Below are 22,837 nucleotides of genomic sequence, written 5' to 3'. Positions count from 1 at the left end.
TGCCCACAAAAATAACATGACCACTCCCAAGCCCCAGAGATGCGTGGAAAAACAAAAACATGCTTGTAATTTCATCTACCTAAGCTGGTGTAGCAATTTTTTACCTGCATCAGAGCACAGAGCATATCAATAGCAGCATGCGTGACCCCATCGTCATTCCGTTTCAGAGCTTTAACAACCTTAACTCCAAGCTTGTCTCTGAACCTGTTACACATTGAATGCAGTAAAGTATTATCATTATTGTTATACCTGGAGTCTATCTTTGCACGAATAACAGTACACAAGGTCTCTATAATCACTATAATCATACTGTACAAAGCTTATCTGAAATTTTAAATAGAAGCACAACTGATACAGTTGGAAATCATCGTTTCTTCCCTGTTGCAGCACAGAAACTCAAACAACTCAGCTTTGTACCAAGAAAGTACAGTCAAGTTGCCAACGGTTCAACTCGCCAATGCCAACTTGCCGATGTATAAAACTGAGTAGAGACGTCGGCGAGTTGGTCACCAACTTATTAGAAGTCAAACATAATTATATAAACTTTACTGGAACAAAAATATGTTTTTTTTTTGTTTTTTTTTTTTACTAAAGATCGTTTACTTTTCTATAATATTATGTTTAACTTCTAATAAGTTGTACTGGATTGAGGACCAACTCGCCAATGTCTATACTCAATTTTATATGTGGCGAGTTGGCATTGGCGAGTTGAACTGTCAGCGACTCTGAGTCAAAATTAATATCTGTGTCTTGTTACATTTTAACTCTTGTCTTGGTAAACGCATTTTAATGTTCTAGTTGACTGATTTTATGTGGTTTTTTTTACATGCATTTCACACTCACGTGCAAGCATTTTTTTTTTACACTTAGGTGTTTGTAATGTCACATAGTTTGCATGTTCTAGGCACACAGTGCTTGCGAGTACTGTAGCTCATTCATTAATTTTGTCAGTGGATGCATTTGTTTCAAAAGTTCCAAAATATCACAATTTTTATCTCAAAATATCTCATCAACACAAGTTGATGGGATAATCTTACTTGGGTAGAGTTGTGAAGGCTTGAAATCCTGCTTTTGAAGCAACAAGTCTCCGAATAGCTTGAAACTGTCCTTCTAAATCTTCTACAGAGATGGTGTTCTGGTCACCTGGTAGAAACATGTTAATTGAATCAATGTAACCTTTAGAATGTATGTAATGGTAATATGACTAATTATTACATGACTCAGGCAGTCAGAGGGCCAATAACTAAAATCAACCAATCAAAATGCTCTATTGCCAGTCAATATTCTCTCAGAATTGGACCGGGCACTGTCCCGTATGGTCCCGAATGATACCGCACTTCCACATTTGTGTCCCTTTGAACTTAAGTCATATAATAAATCTCTTATTGACCAAGCTTGCTCGGGATCGTACTGGAAGAATATCGGCGCTCGGTCCATACTGTCAAGACCTCAGGCCAATATTCTCCCAGTGCGGCTCTCGCACTTGGTTAATAAGATATATGTAGAGTCCAATCCAATCTGTAATCCTATGAGTCATTGAAAAAAAAAAAAATGGAACCCTGCAAAGCAGGAGTGCAATTTGTTCATTAAGAGCATGATTACTAACAGAGTTGGATAACTTTAAGCCTTGTTACCATTTAATAAAAACTATCACAAAATTTGAGAAACAAAATACTACTATACAGGGTTATCATTAACTTCTGAAGTAGAAGGGCACTGCCTTGTGAGTAGGCAGGTACCCTAATAAAATTGAGGGCCAAAGGCCCAAACTTTTATGGGGGTCCATGGGCATGCTCCCTGGGAAAATGTTTAAAACTTAAGTCTCCCAGGAGGAGCATTTTCCTGCAATCTGGAAATAAATTTTCATGCAGTGACGCATACTTAATCTAGTTTTAGTACAAAAAAAAGGTACTCTAGGAGAATTTGATTATTTTAATACACAGCTGTGGCTCCATCAAAACAATACTGTTGTTTTTTAGAGCCCCCTTTCTTCTTTCTATTACAAGTTAACTCAAACTTATAACTTATTAAGAGAGAAACTGAAAACATTTTTTACATTTATGAAAACTCAAAGTCAGAGCCGTAATCAGGAAAACTAAGATCAGTTAGAAATATCGGGAAGTTCAAGAAATTGTAAAATTCCAGTTCTTGACTGAGGGAAGAAATTACTTTCGGTCTGAGTTATCCAGAGTTTCAAAATATCAAAGGTTCCAGACAGCAGGATTGCACTGATAAGATTCTTGGTGCCTATAAAGGCCAAAGCAGATTTTCATGTTTAAAATTGTTGATATGTTTACACTTTTGAATGCACTTTTGAATGCAATTGTTGATATGTTTACACTTTTGAAAGTAGTGTCAGACATGGCCGACATCCACACGTGCTTTAACTGGCTCCTACTCTACCTGCAGCTTATTGCTCTGTTTGAAGATGCTGGCTCCCCTAGGTATCGTTTAAAAATCTGTGCTCGACCTGGAGCATGCTTTGATACCTTTCGGGGCTGCACGAAAGAGGATGGATTAGATTACGAAGGATTATGCTGGTTCTACTCTCGAGATCGAGGAGGACGGCGCCATATTGGTTTCGGTGCTGGGAGAGCGTTTTGTATCTCTCACGAAACAAAACCGAACTCATCGCTGTTCCTGTCACTCATACTGCTAAGTGGAGATGTTTGTCCAAATCCTGGCCCTCATAATACCCTGGATCTGTGTGGGATTTGTACGAAGTCTGTGAAAAGCAACCAACGTGGAATCTGCTGCGACCTGTGCAATATTTGGTTCCATGTAAGACGACAATGTGTAAACATGCGGCTTGAAAGCTACAGATCTCATGCTGATAATCCTGATTTACAGTGGATATGCAATATTTGTTTGGAGCTACCAACGAACGAGAGCGATGCAAATATTTCTGTTGACGACTCCAACCCAAACATGAATCGTTCAACCGACGAATTCACTGCCATAAATAATAATCTTTACGAACAACCAGGACTAAAATTCGGGCACATCAACGTCAACGGGCTGAGGGGAAAATTATCAGAGATACATTTGTTATTGATTAAAACTAGCCTTGACATTCTCGCTATAACGGAGACCAAGCTGGCAAATGACATCACTGACGAGGAAATTAGTATCGAGGGATATTTCACTATTCGCAACGATCGCGATAGGAATGGCGGCGGCGTGCTATTGTACTATAAGGACTCCCTAGCGGCATACGAGGAGCATAAGATACAAGTCCCAAACACTATCGAAGGTGTTTGGATAAATGTTCAATGCCAATCCCAAACATGGCTATTTGCGTGTGTGTACAGACCGCCAACCGATCTTTCCTTCTATGACACATTTAATACTATGCTTGAGAAGATCTGGTCTACACGAAAAAATATTGTAATTTTGGGCGACCTAAACTCTGACTTGTCCCCTCAAAGGTATGAAGATGCGGAATCTCATCTTGGTAGACGTCTCCTGCGCATATTAAGATCATATGGAATGAAATGTGTCATAAAAGAACCGACCAGAATTTCTGATGTAGCACAAACATTGATCGATCTGATAATTGTTAGCCACGCAGAGAAAATCACTATGGCTGGTGTGTCTCACTTGGGAATATCTGATCACAGCTTTGTGTATGCAAATCTGCGAATGAGAAAGGAAAAGAGTCCCCTGATGATTAAAATCATAAATAATTACAGATCTTTCAACCAGCAGAAATTTAGAAACGACATCGAAAACGCCCCTTGGAGTGTATGCGAGATCTTTGACGATATTGATGATCAGGTCTGGGCATGGCAACATCTTTATCAGCGAATAGTATCTGACCATATCCCTACCAGGCAAGTGAAGATGAGGAAAAATAAACTCCCATGGATAACCAACGAAATAAGGAAAGAACAAAACAAGCGCTATCGTCTCCTCAAGCTCTACAAGGCTAATAAAGACATGCATACTTGGTCCCTATACAAAGCCACTCGAAATCGCGTCAAGAGACAAATACGTGACGCGGAAATCACTTATTGGAGAGAGCAGTTTGCAAAAGCTGAGAACAGCAAAAATTTTTGGCAAGTTGTTAGTAAGGCTCAAGGTAAAAGTGCGAGGAAGCCAATACCTCCTGTGCAAGATAGAGACGGTACCATTCTGACAAACGACTCCGACAAGGCTGAGGAAATGAATAATTACTTTGCGAATATTGGAATAAAGCTTGCTGAAAAATTCCATCACGACTCTGGTTCCTCGATTAACCAACTTACAGCAACTATTAACCCTGTGCCACATGTCCTTGATCAAGTGTCCTTTTCCGAAGAACAAATAAAGCTGAAGTTAACTCACATCAAGCAAAAAACAGGTGGTCCCGACAAAATAATGTCCCGTGATATGGCCGAGGCAGCTGAGTCACTATTTGAAGGCCTTTTTAGTATCTTCAAAAATAGTATACAACGTGGCATTTTCCCCAGTTATTGGAAGATTGGAGAGGTAATCCCAGTATTTAAGAAGGGGACCAAATCAGACTGCGCCAATTACCGACCACTGACTATGCTTAATTTAAATAGCAAACTATTGGAGAGCATTGTTTGTGATTCCTTAGATTATCACCTTGTAACAAACGATCTTATACACTCAAATCAGTGGGGTTTCAAGAAAGGTGTCTCCACCGAATCACTACTCTTGTATCTGACCGAAGCATGGAAAAAGGCAATCGATGATGGCTACAAAGTTGGAGTTTTATTTGTTGACTTCAAGAAGGCGTTCGACACCGTCGACCATACCATCCTAAAAGACAAATTGTCCGATGTAGGTGTGTCTGGTGTGTTCTTCGAGTGGATCGCAAGCTACCTTCATGAAAGATCCCAATATGTTACTGTTAACGGTGTACGATCAAAGCTACAACAAATTGATATCGGTGTTCCACAAGGTTCTTTACTGGGTCCCAGACTCTTCACAATATATGTCAACGATTTACCGAACTCGTCCGAAACTGGGTGCATTCATATGTTTGCAGACGACACCACAATTTATTACCTTGGGAAAGGAGTCGAAGAAATCACTGATGCGTTAAATTTAATATTAAACGACTTCAAAGTGTGGTGCTGTAAAAATCACCTGACTGTTCACACTGGTAAGACCGTGGCAATGTTAATTTCCAGTCAAGTCTTTGTCGGACCAATGAGACCCCTAATGTTCGGAAACTCTCACATTTACTTCACCACCAAATCTACTTGCTTGGGTGTTGAAATTGATTATAAACTGAACTGGAAACCGCAAGTTAAAGCCCTGCACTACAAGTTTGGAGGAAAGCTAAAATTCCTTAAAAAGCTCAAAGCCCTACCATCAGGTGTACTAGAAGAAATATATTTTAAAGGGATTGTCCCAAGCATCACATACTGCATTGCTATTTGGGGGTCCTGTTCACCATCTACATTTAATGAATTGGAACATTTACACTTGAAAGCAGCCAAACTAATCCATAAACTGCCCAGCGAAACTCCTGACTCTGACGTCCTTGACCTAGTTAAATGGAAATCATTAGGCTATATTTACAAACGTAGACTCGCTTCTATAATGTATCAAGTACATTATAATAGTTTACCTGATCAACTTACTGCCCTTTTCACAAAACGCAACATTGATAGTAATTATAATCTAAGGCGTATTAATGACTTTCCGCATGTACGGTGTAACAGTGACCTTGGTAGAAATAGTGCAAGGTACAGAGGGCCCATTGTCTGGAATTTGCTGCCTAAAGCCATCAAGGATGCTTCCTCTCTACAGCTTTTTAAACAAAAACTTAGACAGGCCTCAAGGACATTAGATCGCATTCAATTCGAAAAGGAGGCCTGTGTGATAACATCAAAGCAAACGGATTTTTTATACTTTTAAGTCCTTGAAATTTCTTTACTTTTTCCTTAGAATTGTCCATATATTTAAGTAGTTCCTTTTTAGTTCCTGGCAGGTCCACACCAGCCTTTGGGTTGCCACAAACTGACCTGCCTTAACAAAAATTATATGTATGTATGTATGTATGTATGTATGTATGCTTTTCTCTGCTTTATCTTGAATGAAAATTAAATTGGAACAAAGTTTCTTTCAAGTTTCTTTCACTTGTTTGGAATATTTAAGCTTTGAGAACCAAGAAAATGTTGGCTTTACATTGAGATGCACGTGCTAGCTGCACCTTTTACAGCGACATTCTACTCTCGTTTATTTCACATTCGGAATTGTACTTCTGACAAAGTGTTAAATGAACGGTTTAAGAAATGGAAAGCATAGAAAGCATTGAAACTGTAAAAAGAACCATTCCACCAAATCCACGTAAAACCAGAAAACATAAATTTTATTTCCTGGGTCATTGCACTTGACCTTTCATATGCACACAAGCGCTTGCACGTTTCTCTCAAAGGAATTTTTAAACAATACAAGATTGATAAAAATGCTTAAAACTAACTTTTGAATTCAATTCCTGTATGTAAATGACAAAAAAGAATCCATGATGCCATGAGTTTCTCTTTTTCTTGCCATGATAACTCCACAGAATGCATTTGCTTTAAATGTGTGGTGCATCAAGTGCAAGAGTTATGTAATAGCTAATCAGGCAGCAGCGCCTTTCTCGTCAAAGTACATTTTACTTCCATGATCTAATGGCAAGTAACTGATAAATAAGTGTAGGAAAAAAGTTTGAAACTCACAGGAAGAGTAAAATTTAGTTGAGATTGATAATTTTTTTCTTGACGATTTTCTCTTTTTCGATTTTGTACTTGAAGTAGCTGGGTTACTCTGTTTAAAGTAGACAGGTGCCGGTACCCGGGACCCAGCTTCTAATGAAAATCTTGACCATAACATAAAAAACAACAATTAACTCATCAAAATGTGAGATAAAAGCACCCACACATAAGGTGTACTGTGCTGAATTACACACGTAAGATCTTTACACTGTCCAACAACACTGTCCAATTACGAGCATGATGTGTACACCATCCAATTACGAGCATGACGTGTACACCGTCCAATTACGCGCATGACGTGTGCACCGTCCAATTACGAGCATGACGTGTGCACTGTCCAGTTACGAGCATGACGTGTGCACTGTCCAGTTACGAGCATGACGTGTGCACTGTCCAGTTACGAGCATGACGTGTGCACTGTCCAGTTACGAGCATGACGTGTGCACTGTCCAGTTACGAGCATGACGTGTGCACTGTCCAGTTACGAGCATGACGTGTGCACTGTCCAGTTACGAGCATGACGTGTGCACTGTCCACTTACGAGCATGACGTGTGCACTTTCCACTTACGAGCATGACGTGTGCACTGTCCACTTACGAGCATGATGTGAGCACTGTCCAATTACGAGCATGATGTGAGCACTGTCCAATTACGAGCATGATGTGTGCACTGTCCAATTACGAGCATGATGTGTGCACTGTCCAGTTACGAGCATGATGTGTGCACTGTCCAGTTACGAGCATGATGTGAGCACTGTCCAGTTACGAGCATGATGTGTGCACTGTCCAATTACGAGCATGATGTGTGCACTGTCCAATTACAGGCATAATGTGTGCACTGTCCATTTACAAGCATGATGTGTGCACTGTCTAATCAGTCCTCAAAATATTAATTGTGCTGGTGGAAACCGATCATGTTAAAGGATTTTGTTATGGTTTTGATTATGTACATAATAAGTATTCATTGGATAATAATTGTTTTATACCATACAATTTATATACATCATATGGGAGGGCATCTCACCTTCCATTGCTAAAAGAGCAGTGATTGCTCCAGTAATGAGCTTCTCCTTGTTTTCGGCAAACAGGCCCTGCAGAGATTAATAACCATAAACAGTGTAAAACTACATGACTTGTAGAAGTTGATCACAAAACAGGAGAATGTCACAGAAGGTGACATCAAGTGACCCACTGTACTAACATCTTGTGTGACTGCATGGAGCAATCCATTGTAAGGAATGTTGCTATTAAATCTTTCAACCGCTTCCGCAAATGTTGCTGTATGGAAGAAAAGAAGACAGTTACATATTTCCAGATTTTGCTGACAAAACATAAACGTAATAAGAATAACACCAATATTTTTTAGGAGAAGAGGCAGTCAGGAGTCATAAACACAAACCATGATACACTGTACAGGAGTACATGAAAGAAGTGACGATTGTTCTGCAAGGAAACCCTGCATGATTCCATGTATACAATTCACCAGAAAATTTTGGGGCATTTAATTCATAGTTACCTCAATTTAATTAATTTTTATATTCTTGTGGCTTTGTGTATAAATACTTATGTTGTACCGTGACTTTTTATCATTATTTTCCAGGCAACAGTTGATCTGAAATCAATGGTACTAATTGTATGATTTTCTTTGCCAGTTTTGGATAACTTAATTGCTTTAAAAAAGAAAGCCCCATTAACCTATTCACTTCAGGAAAGATCAACAAATACTTTCTCATTTTATCACTTATGCACTTTTAAGAGGAAATCAAATATGAAGACAGAGAAATACACACTAGGGAAAAATAAATGATAAAACACCTAATTCTTGGAGCAAAAAAAAAAAAAAAGGAACTGGCCAGAATTAAGTGAGGATTTATAATGAGATCTTCATGAGACTGACAGAGCAGCATGTGTACAGTCAGGTAAAAAACCAAGACTCTGGGAGAGTTGGAAAAAATCACATTCTTTTCAGGGCCAGGCAGGGTAAAAAAAAGAAGACTAGAAGTGCTGCATCTAATTCTTGATCAGACCATTTGTCATGGCTTACATTAAACCCTCACCCTCCCTCAGACCAAACATCAATCCCTAACCTGTTATCACTTCACTGTTGTTGGGTTGAGGTAGGGGTGGCATGTGTAGTTGCTCAGACACTGACACTTATCCTCTCCTTTGCTTTGAGAGGTTTGACATTTTTCAGTCAAAAGCCATAATTTCATAAATCAAGATGTCTCCTGGCCTTGGCAAAGTGTAGGTAATACTTCTAAAATAAAACATGTACAGTACCTGGAGGAACTGCCAGAAATCTGAGATGTTGACTTTCAACTTCCTCATCCACAGTTGAAATGACTGGTGCAAATCTAAAACCTGCACAACAGAATAGTTAATAATAAATTATCTACAGAATTAAATACATTAATTCAAATTCAACCTTTTTTAATTATTACTTGTCATGATCACTTTTACCTCAATTTTTCAAAAGTAAAAAGCACCTTTTTTGTGCAGTATACATGTTTGCACATGTAGTAAGAGAGAATTGCATGCACCTTCTGTAGCTGATGTATTTCTTTGATTACATACATTTCCCTTCAAAGACATTTACACTCCAAAACGCAAAAGAGCACCATTACACTTGAGAACTTTTTTGGTACAACTAATACATATAAATTAAAACTGTTAGCAAACCTCTGTTGGTGGGTTTCATTTTAACACAGACATCCCTGTTACCACTGGCACGAACTCCATCAAGAAGACTGGCCAACAGTGAGTCCCTGAAAGAAATTTAAGAAGTTCAATTCTTTAATATTCTAGTTACCAAGAGTAATATTATTTAGAGTGTTCAGTGCTTTCAATAAGATTTGAAATAGGTGGCTACCTCAGTACAACACCTGCCGGAGAGCGACTTGATTGCGACTTAGCGTGGCGACTGTGACTTGAGCGCAGTGAAATATACCTGGCGACTCGCAACAGAATAGCCGCCAGAGCTCCGGCGGGTGCCAGGTCTTGTTGAAAGCACTGGTGTTTAGATCTTGGAAGTGAAGAGCTACATACAACAACTGTAAAAATGTTTGCTTGGGTACCTCTCAGTTGACATGAACCTCTTTGTTGCTCCACGGATAAACTCTATGGTGAACAGTTGAGGATTATCATTTGAACGGATGATGGCAAATACCTCATGATAAAAGAAAAATAAACAGTGAAACATCAGCATGTGGATCTTCCAAACCATTTCTATATAATCCTGAGCAGATAGATGATGAAAAGAGAGTAAATAACGTCTCATTCAATAAAAGACTCTGGCTGGAAATAAAACCAAATTCTCCCCACCAGCCAATGAGAAAATGTATGGTCACCAGTTGGGAGATTTTGTGCCCAGATCATGAGAGTAAATAAAAAATTAAAAAAAAAAAAAAGTCTTTTTATAGGATTACACAATTGCTGGTGAACCAGTAGTTTCCATCGTGGTCCTTGCAAACAAATGAAACAAATGGTCTAAATTGAACATAACATCATTAAGAACATCATCAAAAAACCCAACCGGCCGGAGGCAAACCAGTTGGCAATTTACAAGCGTGGCCAAGGATCTGAACTCAGGGCTACCGTGAAACAGATCCAGTGGTCAGAGTGGGACTCGAACCCAGGAGCAGCGGATTACAAGTCCGACACTCTAATCACTCGGCCACACTGCCTCCTCCACTACAAAATTAAGATTATTTTGAAACTTACATCAGAGAGAGGAGAACAGCTAACAATAATGTAGGTTGCAGGGTCTCTTTCTATCATACATGTCTCTGATAAACACAATGTGCGAACAACAGGATCCTGTAAAAAAAAAAAAACAAAGTTACATTATATTTTATTGCCTTTGATATCACTATCATTGTCATTATTATTAGCAGTGACAAGGTAGCAGAGTAATTACTGTTATAGCATCAATAGCACGAGCCTTGTTAACTCTAAACCAAACATCAGAATGCATATTCTCCATAGTGTTCTTTATACATTTCTTAAAGTGCTGACAAGGAGAATTTGTTTAACAATCATGAGTTCCTCCTTTGTTCTTGTGACCTTCTTGCTTGATCCATGGGTGATATTGTAAGGAGAAATGAGATGTTAGCCACTCTTGGGGGTTAAAGGGCTAAAGAGCTTTTTGCTAGTTTGATATAGCACCATCATTGATCATTGATCATTGCTCAAAATTTGAGAGGATAATGTATATGTTGTGGTTCAATTTTATCCTTGGTTTAAATTTTACTTTCCATTGTTCTTGGTTATGGTAATGTATGATAATAAGGTTGAAACAATGGAAAATAAAATTTAAACCATGGATAAAATTGAACCACAACATAATTATATACCACAGTTTGTAGCCCTCTACTCTAGCAACAAGTTAAATCTTGTAAATAGAATAGGAAAGATGGTGAGTTTTGAGCTCAGTTAAGAATTAGAGAAAGTCAGATGTTTTTTTTTTGTCTTGTCACAAGCATGGGACAAAGGAAAAATTCTGAGTTCCCAGGAGGAATCGAACTTCAGACTTTCGGAGTTGCGATCCAATGCTCTACCACAGAGATTCTATGGTGAACAAGGTTTATTGTGAGGTTCATATATGACACGTCCTACATACTGCTAGGACTGGCAATGTCGATAGTGTAAGGTAAATCTTGTCACTTAACCATAAAAATCATTCATCAAATTAAAAGGTCACCACAATTGCTCAAATTCATTAAAATTATATCTGAAATCATTTTGTAAACAAAAGTAAAGAACTCAGCGCAATTGATCTTGTTAGAAAGGTAATGCTATATTAAATGATTTCATTCAAAACTTACGTGATGTCTAGGTGAAATTTTCTGAACTTTGAACTCAGCTAACGATGTAATATGCTCATCTTCACTGTGGAAATAATATATGTAAGATGTAAACATGAGCCACAGTCCATCCTGGTTTTCATAGCATGAAGGAGTACATCTTTTACAACTCCCCCCTGAGAGATGGCCTTTACAGTACACTGGACTCAGGGTCCAGAGATCCACATTCGAGACCTGGCTGCATGGTCAATGTGTTGCGTTCTTGCGTAAAACCCTTTACTCTCACAGTGCCTCTTTCAACTCAGGAGATGAAATGCCAAGAGTAACCTTGTAACGGACTAGCATCCCATCCACGAGGGAGTAGTAATACTTCTAGTTGGTTCACGCTGCCGGCTGGGTGGGCCAATAGGCTTGAGTACAGACTTTGCCCCCTGCCTGGATGAGATGCCAGTCAATTGCAAGGTTACACCCCAGTACTGCAAGGATTAGGTGTCTCTTCCAAGAGTACAACAAAACAACCCAGGCTAGTTTAGAACTTAAGTCCACCATGCTATATAGTACTGTGCCAATACATTTCCCATGCTCTCCCAATATCTTGTACGGATATAACATTGTGTGGATAATTGTAATCTCACTATATACCATAAAATTTCATTGCATCATATGCTTGAAAAGTCTGGATTTACACATCACTCCACAAAGTGTTTGTGAAACTTTCAAATATATATTTGCAAATCATCAAACATTTGCAAGTGGAAATAAAGTAACATTTAATTTACCTGAACTTTCCAAATTTGTGGCTTTGAAACTGCTCGAATGTAATGGGCTTACTTCTTTGTCTGTAAGAAAAGGGCAAAGATAAACATGTACATAATTGCTACCACCTCTTCTGCTGCCAGTAGACAAATTGCAACTCCTGATACCAGACACTTCTGACTATACTGAAATAATTGCAAAACAAGATTCAATTCCAAGATTGGACAATTACAGTGTAGTGCAGAGCAAAAACAGTAGCATAGGTAATGTGTGAGTAAAACTAGAACCTAACTTCAATACATAGGTTTGTGTTTACTGTTAATTTCTATCAACTCTTGGAAGACATCGATGACTAGTTATTCATCATAATTTGTTGTGCTAACAAATCTACTCTACTCACTTGGGTGAGACTCCAACATGTGCGATCGCATATTCTGATATTTTCTTCATTAACTCATCTCTCTGTTCCAGTGCAAAGAGATGCTGAAATAGATAAAAAAAAAACAACATTCAAAATCTACAAAATGCATGTATATTATTATTTTCTTTCTTTTAAGATAAAAATTAACACAACTTACAAGTCTACTGAAACCACCATAAACAATGGCAATTCCCCCAGGATAGTCTGACACCTAGGAAATATCAAACAAACCCAGACTTAGTGAAAAGATTCCACATGTAAAGTACATCAGTCTGACAGTGCTTCAAGCTGCAACCATTTTGGTAGCCAAGGGAGGAAGGAAAGCATGTGGCCAGAATATTAATATTTTACCATAAAATTCAGCAATCTGGTGGCCTGCATTGGGTGTTAATCTGCAAGCTATAACATTTTTAATGCTTGATGTTTTTGGTTAAAAGTAACAGTTAGAGAAACATTGGCATGCAGTTATAAATGATTGTGTACAGAAAATTTACTTGTTCTTTGTTTTGCTTGTTTTCTAAACCTCCTTGTTAGCTCAATTGGTTAGAGTGTCGGATTGTGTTGTGTGGGAGGTCACGGGTTCATAGCCTGCAGAGCAGGCGTTCTTGTGGAGTTTGGGCGAAAATTAGGACTTTGGGCTTTCTGTTTTATTTTCCAGACTGCGCATAAAATGGAGCAAGGTAAACAGTTAGAAGGTGGGGGGAGGGGGAGAGGTTAGGGCTAGGGAAAGGAACGCCAGCCAGCAGTAGTTGAAAATTTGAATAACTCGTTCGCTCACGAACGGGCGATTCTGATTGATCCAGTATTTTTTATTGACAGCAGAATGTGACGTCAGTTTGTTATGTATCACATCCAACATGGCATTTAGCGAAGAAGAGATAGATCTTGCGTTGAACGATTCTTTAGCTACTTTTGATGCCTTAGAAACCTTTGTTTTAAAACAAGAACAGCAAGATGCCATACATCAACTTTCCAGAAATAAAGATGTGTCTGCGGTCTTACCAACAGGCTTTGGTAAAAGCATTATTTTTAGATTTGGTGTGCAAGTCAAGCAGCTTCTCACGAAGAAACACTGTTGCATGGTTGTCGTTTGCCCTCTGAAAAGCATCATTGACAACCAGGTTGTCGTGGCTCAAGAAATTGGCTTAAAAGCAACAAGTCTTTCGGACGGTGTCCCAGTAGAAGAACTTGCTAAATTTGACTTGATCTTTGGTTCAGCTGAGGAAGCTTTGTCCTCAAGGTTTTTGAGTCACCTTAGAAAGAACTCTCAGCTCAAAGATGCCATCGAAGTGATCATCATTGACGAGTCTCATACCGTAGAAATATGGACAGGAGAGAGGTAAACATCAAGTGTATTGATTACTTTTGGACCTTATTTTTGCATTGGCCATTTGCATTCTTAAGGATGAATGCATGTAGCTGTCCCAAGTTTCTAGCACACAGATTGCAACAGCGATCGGATAACTGTTCGTTGTTTTGAATGAGTTCCATGCGAATTCCAGCACACACGTCTGACAAAGTTACTCCATAAGCATCACTTCTCTTCAATGCTCTGAATAAATTTTCTGATGACAGGTATGAGCCGTATTTAACTTTAAAACTACAGCCGCATAATCGACAATTCTCGTTCGGTGACATGTGAACACAAATTTTGACACATGTGATTTCCCTTCAAATAACAACAAATTTTGACAAGCAACAGAAGTGAAAATCCACTTTCATCACGCCACCTGATTGGCCAATTGTTTGCCCATTATCATTACTCGTTATATCTAATTCGGGGGCGTTTTTTTTAATTTTCAAGTGCTGCTGGCAGGCGTTCCCTTCTCTCCTCTCCCCCTACCCCACCTCCTCATTTTTTGCCTCAATCCATTTTACGCACGGTCTGGAAAATAAAACAGAAAGCCCAAAGTCCTAATTTTTGCCCAAACTCCACAAGAACGCCTGCTCTGCAGGCTACGGGTCCGAGCCCCAGCCAGACTGATACTCATGGTCTTAAAATAAGTGAGGAGACTTTGCTACCTCTCTATAATCAAGAAATGGATAGATATTGTAGTCTTCGCGGATAAGGACGAATAAACCATAGGCGCCGTCTCCTGCAGGGTTAGGGGTAGGAGATGTTAATTTCCCACATACAAGATTACTGTGTTGTGGATGTCCTCCCCTGGGGTGGAATGGGTGGGAATTGGCCCTGAAAAGCCCCCATGGGGAGTGGTCAACTAAAGCATGTATGTATGTATGTATATATGTCTGTACATATCTTTAAGCTGAGCATAACACCCAGCTGTGGCACAAGAGGGGTAGATGTATTTGAATGAAAAGTTTGTGTTACACTCCACTGACCTGCACAACACCTTCCAAATCCTTGTAGTCATATGAACACAGCTTTTCTCTTGTTGTAGGATCAATTTGGTCCAAAGAACAAGGTGTAACCTTCCCAAGAAGAAACAACTTTGCATCAATACATCATGTTTAGTCCTTTAAATCCCAGAAGTGATTAACATGTAACTTCTCCCCATACTATCCATACATCATCCAGCAAACAGGTAATGAAAATACACAAACTTATCACTCCAGGTAGAGGTCATTATCTTGATCTTGCACCAAATTCTCACAAATGTGTACAGCTAAAGGTTCATATCAATTACTGAATAATGCATTTCTTTTACCTCTAACACTACTGGTAGCCTTGTGTCGCTCCAATGATACTTGTATGCATTGAAACGCTAATAAAAAACATAATTAAAAAGAAAAATAGTCATAACAAGATCAAGTAAATATAATATTTTTCAGATACTACTTATTATTACCCCTTCCCCCTTGTTCTCCCCCTTTTCTCCTCCTCTCCCCCTCCCTCTCCCCTACCCTACCCCTCTCCCCCACTCCTACACCCATCCCTACACCTCTCCCCTCCCCTCCCCTACACCTCTCCCTCTCCCCTACACCTCTCTCCCTCCCCCACCCCTACACTTCTCCCACTCCCCCACCCTACACCTCTCCCCTCCCCTACCCCCTACCCCTACAGCTCTCCCCCTTTTTAAAGACCCAGCCCAACACCCAATAAAGGGTTTCTAACACCCATGGCTCAGAAAAAATAAATTTGATGCTAAGATATCATTGATTCAAAACTCACAACTTCACTTCCTGCTTTAAAGTCGGAGAACTCCTTACGAAATCGCTGTAAAAATAATTCAGACAATTTAAAATTTACAGTGAGTCACCAATTCTTTTGGCTATGAAAACAGTACAGCCATGTCAAGAGTGAACTGCTTTAACTTACAAGAGCGTCAGTCAAAAGATCTGCTCTGTGCTCTGTAGAAAACGTCATACTCTGAATCTTCTTACTTGCACCAGCTGAAAATAAACATAATGGACCAAATTTTATTCACTATCAATTTTAACTTGTAAGCACACTGACCACTGCAAATCTTATCTGAAAATAAGACTTGTATTTTGTAGACTGACCTGTCAAGAGGTAAAAGAAAGTTTTGCATTTAAAAAATGATCGAAATTTTGGCAACATGAATGTACATTAGTTCTTGCAAACGACTGTTCAAATGACAGTACTTTAACATGAACAAAATAACACTAAAAAACACTTATTTTAAATTTAATTGTAAATTGAGTCAAACAACTGCTATTGAGAAAATTCAAGTGAAGCTGAATACCACACAAATCAATGCTTGACTTGCATGCAGAAATTTAAGCAGTATTTGAGCTCTTTTTCACCTGAAATTTTAAAACTGCAAAATTTTGTACGCCACACATAATCATATACAAAGCTGGTTAATTAAACAATTAGAAGCCATTTTAGCTTCCATTTTTCTGTAACTTACTTTTCTTCATAGTAATGATCAGCTCATTGGCAGCTTTTGCACTTGGTGCAATTCTACAGAAGTCATTGTAAGCCCACTGAAGAGACAAGAAAGGTAGCCAGTCAAAAGAGGGATTTATATTTGTATACATGAATAAAGAATAGTAAGTTTCTAGAGAAACTGAGGAAAGTACGATGGGATTTAATAGTGGACATTCCACCAGGTGGCTCTTCCTGTCCACTATTTTCAGGTTGAATTGGAATTTGAAATGTGGGTTTTTGTGGATGGAAGAAAACCAGGGGACCCACAGAAAAACCCTCCTGGCTAGGACAAGAAGTGACAACAAACTTAACCCACATGACACCATAGAGCCAAGATGCTCTTCTCACCGCGTCATCCCTACCCCCCTCAGAGTTCTTCATCAGTATAAGGGGGGTACTACATGATCATTTGGTTTATCACCAGTTTTCCTCAGGGTTAATGTTACTTGTGATATGCACTAAGACCTGGTCAAGCTTCACCAGATTAGCTTTAGTATTATCGTGTTGGGATGCAAGCTACATGTACATCTAGAGTCATCTCAGCTTGGCAAATTCAACCAGTTCCTCAACTCCTTACTCTATCCCATATGTATTTAGGCTAAACTTCAGAAAACCCCGCCACTCATTTACATTTCATTAAATAAGAATAACGTCTATTGTGTTATGCCTCATTCTTCAAAGCCTCCCGACACATGTAAATGATATGAATGGGTATTCTGAAGTTGCTCCTGTAGTTATATTCTCCAAACTGTTCTCCATGCATTTTTTAAGGTGCAGACAAGGAGAATTTGTTTAACAATCAAGAGCTTCTTTAACTGGTGATCATTCCCTTCATTCCTGTGACTTTAATGATTGATTCAGGGATGAAATTGTATGAAGAAATTAGATGCGAGTCACTTGTGGAGTCAAATTTATAAAACAAAACCAAAGATAAAAGATAAACATGTAATATTCATCATTTTGAGACACTTTTGAGTGTTACATTGCAGGGCTTGACACTAACTTTTCAACTTACAAGCCAAGTGGCTAGTGACAACTTAGATGTTACGATACTTTTGGTTTGTTTACTAGCCAAAACTGGCTAGTGGAAATTAAAAACCGCTAGCCAAAGCTGAATTTCTACGAGTCTGTGGCTAGTTGGCTACCGTTAGTGTGAAGCCCTGCATTGTGCTAGACTACTGTTAGCACTTTGAAATTGAAATGGTAAGACAGTTTCATTTTCTAGGAGTTGTAAGAGTCATAATAAAAACTGAATATTGGATGTGAAGACTTAAGGTTACCATATATCATAATGCTAATGTTGATTGCCACATGATATGGCTCGTTAAAAATTTAGGACCTTTAAGCATTTGCATGCGGCGTAATGGTACAACTTGTAAAGGAAAGTAACACAATTTCTAAGTGATCAACCGATTAATTAGTAAACTTTGCAAAAAGAAAAATTAACTTTCATTTTCCGATAACTCCGCGATTAATAAATTTTACAGTAAATGCAACCAGAAAGTTCTTGAGACAGTCTAAGAGACTTAACGATCAGATAAAATTGACTCTCTGCAATTTGCATCGCAGTACTTCTCCGGAACAAAATGACCTCATAGCGGAAAAAAAGGTACACTATCAATAAACACCTGATTTGTGACCTCCAGGTTAGCAGGATTGTACGTTGTAATTCCTTTCGTTCCAATGGAGAAGATCCTCTTGTATCTGCCAAGAACAATAAGAACATAGGTTTGCAAAAGATTCAGAAAGCTGAAACGTGCGGTAGCAAGCCTCTATGCAAGCCAGCGGCGATTGATCTAACAAGCAACAACATTGACTTACTTTCCGCGCCACGAATGCTTTGTGGTAAAGTAGCAGGCTACGTCTTCGTTCCCCCAGACTGTAGCCATTCTTAGCTTGAGTTTCAGTTGAATCTAAGTAAATCTCAGACAGGAAGGAACGTGATCATGTCCCCTAACATGTTTGGGGGAAGGGTCGGCCATCTTGGTCTGCGTTATGACCACTGCGCAAGCGTTTCTTGAGTAGGATCCAGTACTTGTCACGGCCATTACGATTGTGGACTTTTGTATACTGTACACGGGGGAAAGGGCGCAGGGCCGGCGCCGGGGGTACTGCTTTCAATGCAGTTGGTTGTGGCTTTAGGGAGTGGGTTCAGTTCTTCAAATTTTACCCTTATTCTTAAGTCATTCCTCTTTATATGGTAAAGTTTTACGCCACTGCTTCCTGAATTTGAGAGCCATCTTGATGTTACGAGCGTTTTGGAAAGCGTTTCATGCAGTACTTTTTATGGTACCTCTCGTACTAAAGTGACTTTTCTATTAACTGATAACGACTGTTCAGTCATGAAAAGTAAAAAACCCCAGGCATAGAGGCACTCTGGCTGGTTTAGCCAAGTTTCTCGAAGACACAGATCAATCTAATTTGAAATTTAGGATCGAGGGATGAGAGAGGGTAGCTGCGATTTTCCCCTGTATGTGGTCACAATTCCCCCCCCCCCACCCTCCTCGTGGGGTTAACATTAATTTAAGTTGAAATGAGTCGTTCCTCGAGCGCGCTAGATCCGTGGAGCATGCATACACTATCTAGTTGAAGATAGAAAATATTCAGTAAAACATGGCTAATTTAGCTGCAGAGGTGTAGAAAGAGAGAGGACTGGTTCTCAGAGCAACAGATTTCACTCCTAACACCATATGAGTTCAGAGTTCTTCATATCCTTAGTTTTCATTTCCTTCTCAGTTCCCTCCTAAAGCAAGGTTTGCATTGCTATCTTATTCTGTACCTACTTGGTCCTGAAACAACGGTCATATCCTTATTAAGCAGTTACCCACTGGGAATGGCAGGGTAATCACTCAATACAGATTCCACGGAATAGGGGTATTTTAAAAGAAAAATGCCATTTTGTGCCATAGTCCATTTTACAGTTGTGTGCTTGGTTGCCAAGCCTTTGAACGGGAGTGAGGCTAGGGGTGACCTTGTTATGATACAAACCTTGCTGCCTTTCAAATGTAATCACTTTGTTATCATTCTAGCTAGATACAGGTCTCTATCACAACAAGGTCACCTTTAGCCTCACTCAGAATCAAAGGCTTGGCAACTAAGTATACAATTGTAAAATGGCCTATTGACCACTTGATGTACAAAAACTCACTCAGTTACTACTAACCAGTGGAAATTATGATTCAGAGGAGGGAGCACGTGTGTGTGTGTGTAAAGAGGGAGGGGGGGATAGGCACCAATTTTTCTGCTAATTATAAAGCTTACTGGACCAGGTACAAATATTGTCAATGCACAGTGTACTTGTTTAGTGGCAGTCATTTGTGTAAATTTGATTCTTTATCTTCCAAACTGAGTTTGGACATAACACCATGTGGTCATGTTGCAATTTACACCATTTGTTGTCTTAAAGAACTGGTAGCTATGGAAACTGCATGAATTTGCTATGACCTAGGGGCATCTGTTGATGAAGGCACATAAATACTCTTGACATAACCCCAACCTTTATTGAAAATAGGAAAAAGACCAAAGAAATATCTTGACAAGAGATGTAAATTGCTCTACATATCAGACAAAAGCAAAACAGTATGGTTATTTTGGTTTCCTTCAACCTTGAATCAATTGTAGGCATGAACTTAGATAGATAGGGTGACATAAGTCAAAGCATACACTGCAAGCTATTTTGAACAGTAATCACCATGGTGTGACTTGCCAACAGGTTTACAAGAAATGCATTCACTTGTCTATCCAAAGACAAAAAAAGGCTACACTGAATAACAATTTTGGGCAATTGTATTGGAAAATTCGTGAAAACTTGTAAATAATGGACCTTAGACTTACACAAAAAAGCAGATTCCATATTTGTCCTTTTTTTACACTACTAAACTATAGAAGCCAATTTTAGTGTTTTACAGGGAAGTTACAATCTGGCTAGGCAGATTTTCTGCTGTTTACCAAATGAATGGAAATGACCGAATATGAGACCTATTTTTCAGAAACCCCATTCCTTTTTTGCAATTAGATACTACTAGACTGTAAAATTCTGTGACAAACTTGTCCATTAAACATTTTCTGCTGGAGATGAAGGGCAAAAATCAAAAGCAGCCAAATTTTTAAACTTCATTGTAAGACTTCAGTTGTGGATACACAGGGTGTGGTATAGGTCATTATTTATGACTGAAGGTGCCCAAATAGTGAGATAAATGTTTATCATTAATTGTCTATCAGCATCTTGAACAACTCTTCACAAAGGTCTTCTCAGGTGGGAAGGTTTGGTTCTTAAAGAAGAGAACCTAAGTTTCATGGTTGCTGCTGCACATCTGATTCAGGGTGCTCCTCCTTTGAGAAATCTAAAGGTTCTCCAAACAGGCTTATCGTCAGATGAATTGCTGTTATTGATCTAGTTTCTGCCAGCCACTTGCCAAGATTTTCTTTTAGACTTTCATTCTTCACAAACACATCTTGGTCACTGAAATAGAAATGAAGCTTGAACACTGATTCACTCCTTGATAAACTTATACACAAATCTTTAAGCCAGTTGTCACTGTCTATGCTATGGTTGTTGATTTTCAGATGAAGGGAAGTCAAGTTGTTGTTTTCTGCATAAGCATTGCCAAGGGTGTATGCCCATTCTCCAGTTGTGTCACCATAGTCATTGATTGTAAGGTGGTGCGTATTTACAGATGTGTTCTTGACTAAGCCATCGGCTAGACCCTTTGCCCAGTCACCACTCATGTCAGAATAGTTGTTGAATGTGAGCTGTAGTGTGGTCAGTGAGGTGTTTCTTGCTAAGGCTTCACCCAGGCAACATCCCCAGCCACCTCCCATGTCATCATAGTTGTTCATGGTCAGACTGAAAGTTGTGACTGAAGTGTTCTCAGCTAAAGCAGTAGCCAACATAGTTGCCCAGTTTCCACTGAGGCCACCATCAGTATTGATGCTGATGCTCAGTGTTGTCAATGGCACTGTGCTTGGCAAACCATCATGCAATCTTCTCAAGGGTGCAAAGTCTTTACTTGTACAACTGGATGTAAGATTAACGTGGCAGGTTTCAGATCTTGATTCTAACTGGTCGGAGTCAGAGCATACTAGGTCTTTGGAAAGGCATGCAGATTCCTCTTGAATTTTTTGGGGGAAATTCAAGACAAAAGGAAGTTCTTGCCCATTACTTGATAAACCCAGAAGAAAAGACTTTTCCTCTTCAGAGAGATAACAATAAACATTTACTTTGAAAGAGGATAGTGTCTTTGTATGTTTCTTGTATTCAGCAAGACAGCGGACAACATCATCGTCCAATTTGCTATGGACATCCAAAGTCAAACTGGACATCAGAGAACTCCTGATTACTTCACCAAGGGCTTCTGCACCACTATGACTGAGTCTACCCCGGAGGGTCAAAGTTAAGGACTGTTCAGACAAGAATCTACCACTTGGCAAAATATGACCACCAAGATGATTTATCTGTGTGTCTGTTATCTTGTGGTAGACACTGGGTTGCAAATTACAAGACAGTGTTGGCTGCTTGGATGACATTAAACTGTGAACAACAGTGGACCAGTTCTCAGGGACCTCTCCATGAACAAACACTTCCAAGGACTTCAAGGACTGATTTTGAAAACATGTATTCTCTAGGGAAATTGCACCAGAGTAACTCAAATTTCCAAAAATAAGTAGCTGGAATGATTCCAAAGAATTTGTCATAGTCAGGCCTTCATTAATAGCAGAAGCTACAGAATCATGCATATCTCCTGCTAGGAGAATGGAAAGGAAGGTCAAAGATTTGTTGGAAAACAAGCTTATAAGAGCCTGTAAGGAGGTTTGACTCATTGTTCCACTGATGGTGAGGCTGACACCACTCAACTGTGTTCCTGTAGATAATCCTTGTTCAAGAGCACTAGCCCAAGTCTCATTGCAGTCATGGCTGAGTATCATTGATACTGTTCTCAAACTCTTGCTTGCAGCCAATGCCTTGCCAATAATATAAGCTTGATCAGCAGCCAAGCTGTATGGAACATTCAGAGAAAGAAGCAATAAGGAAGGGCTGGCAGACAGTCCTTCAAATAAAGCATCGGCTAGTGGTTTGGTCATTTCACGAGCGGAGAAGAAAAGGTTTTCAAGGTGACAACAAGATTCCAGGACATCTGTCATAGCCTTCATTTCACAGTCCTCAAGAAAATTTGCATTAGGTATGAAAAGGTTGAGAGGTTGTTGTAATTGTGTAAATGCTTGGCAAACTTTCAAAATAGGTACAATGTTTTCTGGATAATGATCAACGCTGTGACCAATCACAATAT

General features: G+C 39.2%; 2 protein-coding genes across 3 annotated transcripts in view; one reads left to right on the top strand and one right to left on the bottom strand.

Annotated features, from left to right (window-relative positions):
* The window catches only part of LOC111332357 (dnaJ homolog subfamily C member 13), a 63,355-nt gene extending 44,795 nt beyond the window's left edge, over positions 1-18,560 (bottom strand). The window contains exons 1-19 of one of the 2 annotated variants that reach the window (XM_088745967.1): positions 18,372-18,560; positions 18,179-18,254; positions 16,531-16,606; positions 15,975-16,048; positions 15,828-15,872; positions 15,364-15,420; positions 15,038-15,127; positions 12,852-12,905; positions 12,674-12,756; positions 12,297-12,356; positions 11,539-11,602; positions 10,436-10,531; positions 9,790-9,881; positions 9,395-9,480; positions 8,996-9,076; positions 7,917-7,993; positions 7,740-7,806; positions 1,038-1,143; positions 105-204 (exon numbers count right to left, since the gene is read on the bottom strand). In XM_088745967.1, coding sequence (XP_088602093.1) covers positions 105-204; positions 1,038-1,143; positions 7,740-7,806; positions 7,917-7,993; positions 8,996-9,076; positions 9,395-9,480; positions 9,790-9,881; positions 10,436-10,531; positions 11,539-11,602; positions 12,297-12,356; positions 12,674-12,756; positions 12,852-12,905; positions 15,038-15,127; positions 15,364-15,420; positions 15,828-15,872; positions 15,975-16,048; positions 16,531-16,606; positions 18,179-18,254; positions 18,372-18,439 — 1,452 coding nt within the window. In that variant the 5' untranslated portion in view covers positions 18,440-18,560. The remainder of the gene's footprint in view (positions 1-104; positions 205-1,037; positions 1,144-7,739; positions 7,807-7,916; positions 7,994-8,995; positions 9,077-9,394; positions 9,481-9,789; positions 9,882-10,435; positions 10,532-11,538; positions 11,603-12,296; positions 12,357-12,673; positions 12,757-12,851; positions 12,906-15,037; positions 15,128-15,363; positions 15,421-15,827; positions 15,873-15,974; positions 16,049-16,530; positions 16,607-18,178; positions 18,255-18,371) is intronic. The other variant, XM_088745966.1, reaches the window with a different exon arrangement.
* LOC111323189 (putative RNA-directed DNA polymerase from transposon BS) lies at positions 2,362-7,573 on the top strand. Its single transcript, XM_088745619.1, has 2 exons — positions 2,362-5,702; positions 7,540-7,573. The coding sequence occupies exons 1-2, from the start codon at positions 2,362-2,364 to the stop codon at positions 7,571-7,573; spliced, it is 3,375 nt and encodes a 1,124-aa protein (XP_088601745.1).
* Positions 18,561-22,837: the final 4,277 nt, after the last annotated feature.

This window comes from Stylophora pistillata, chromosome 14, assembly GCF_964205215.1.
Source record: "Stylophora pistillata chromosome 14, jaStyPist1.2, whole genome shotgun sequence".
NCBI classification, from domain to species: Eukaryota; Metazoa; Cnidaria; class Anthozoa; order Scleractinia; family Pocilloporidae; genus Stylophora; species Stylophora pistillata.
Note: the sequence above shows the minus strand (reverse complement) of the source record. Positions and strands in the feature narration are given on the sequence as shown.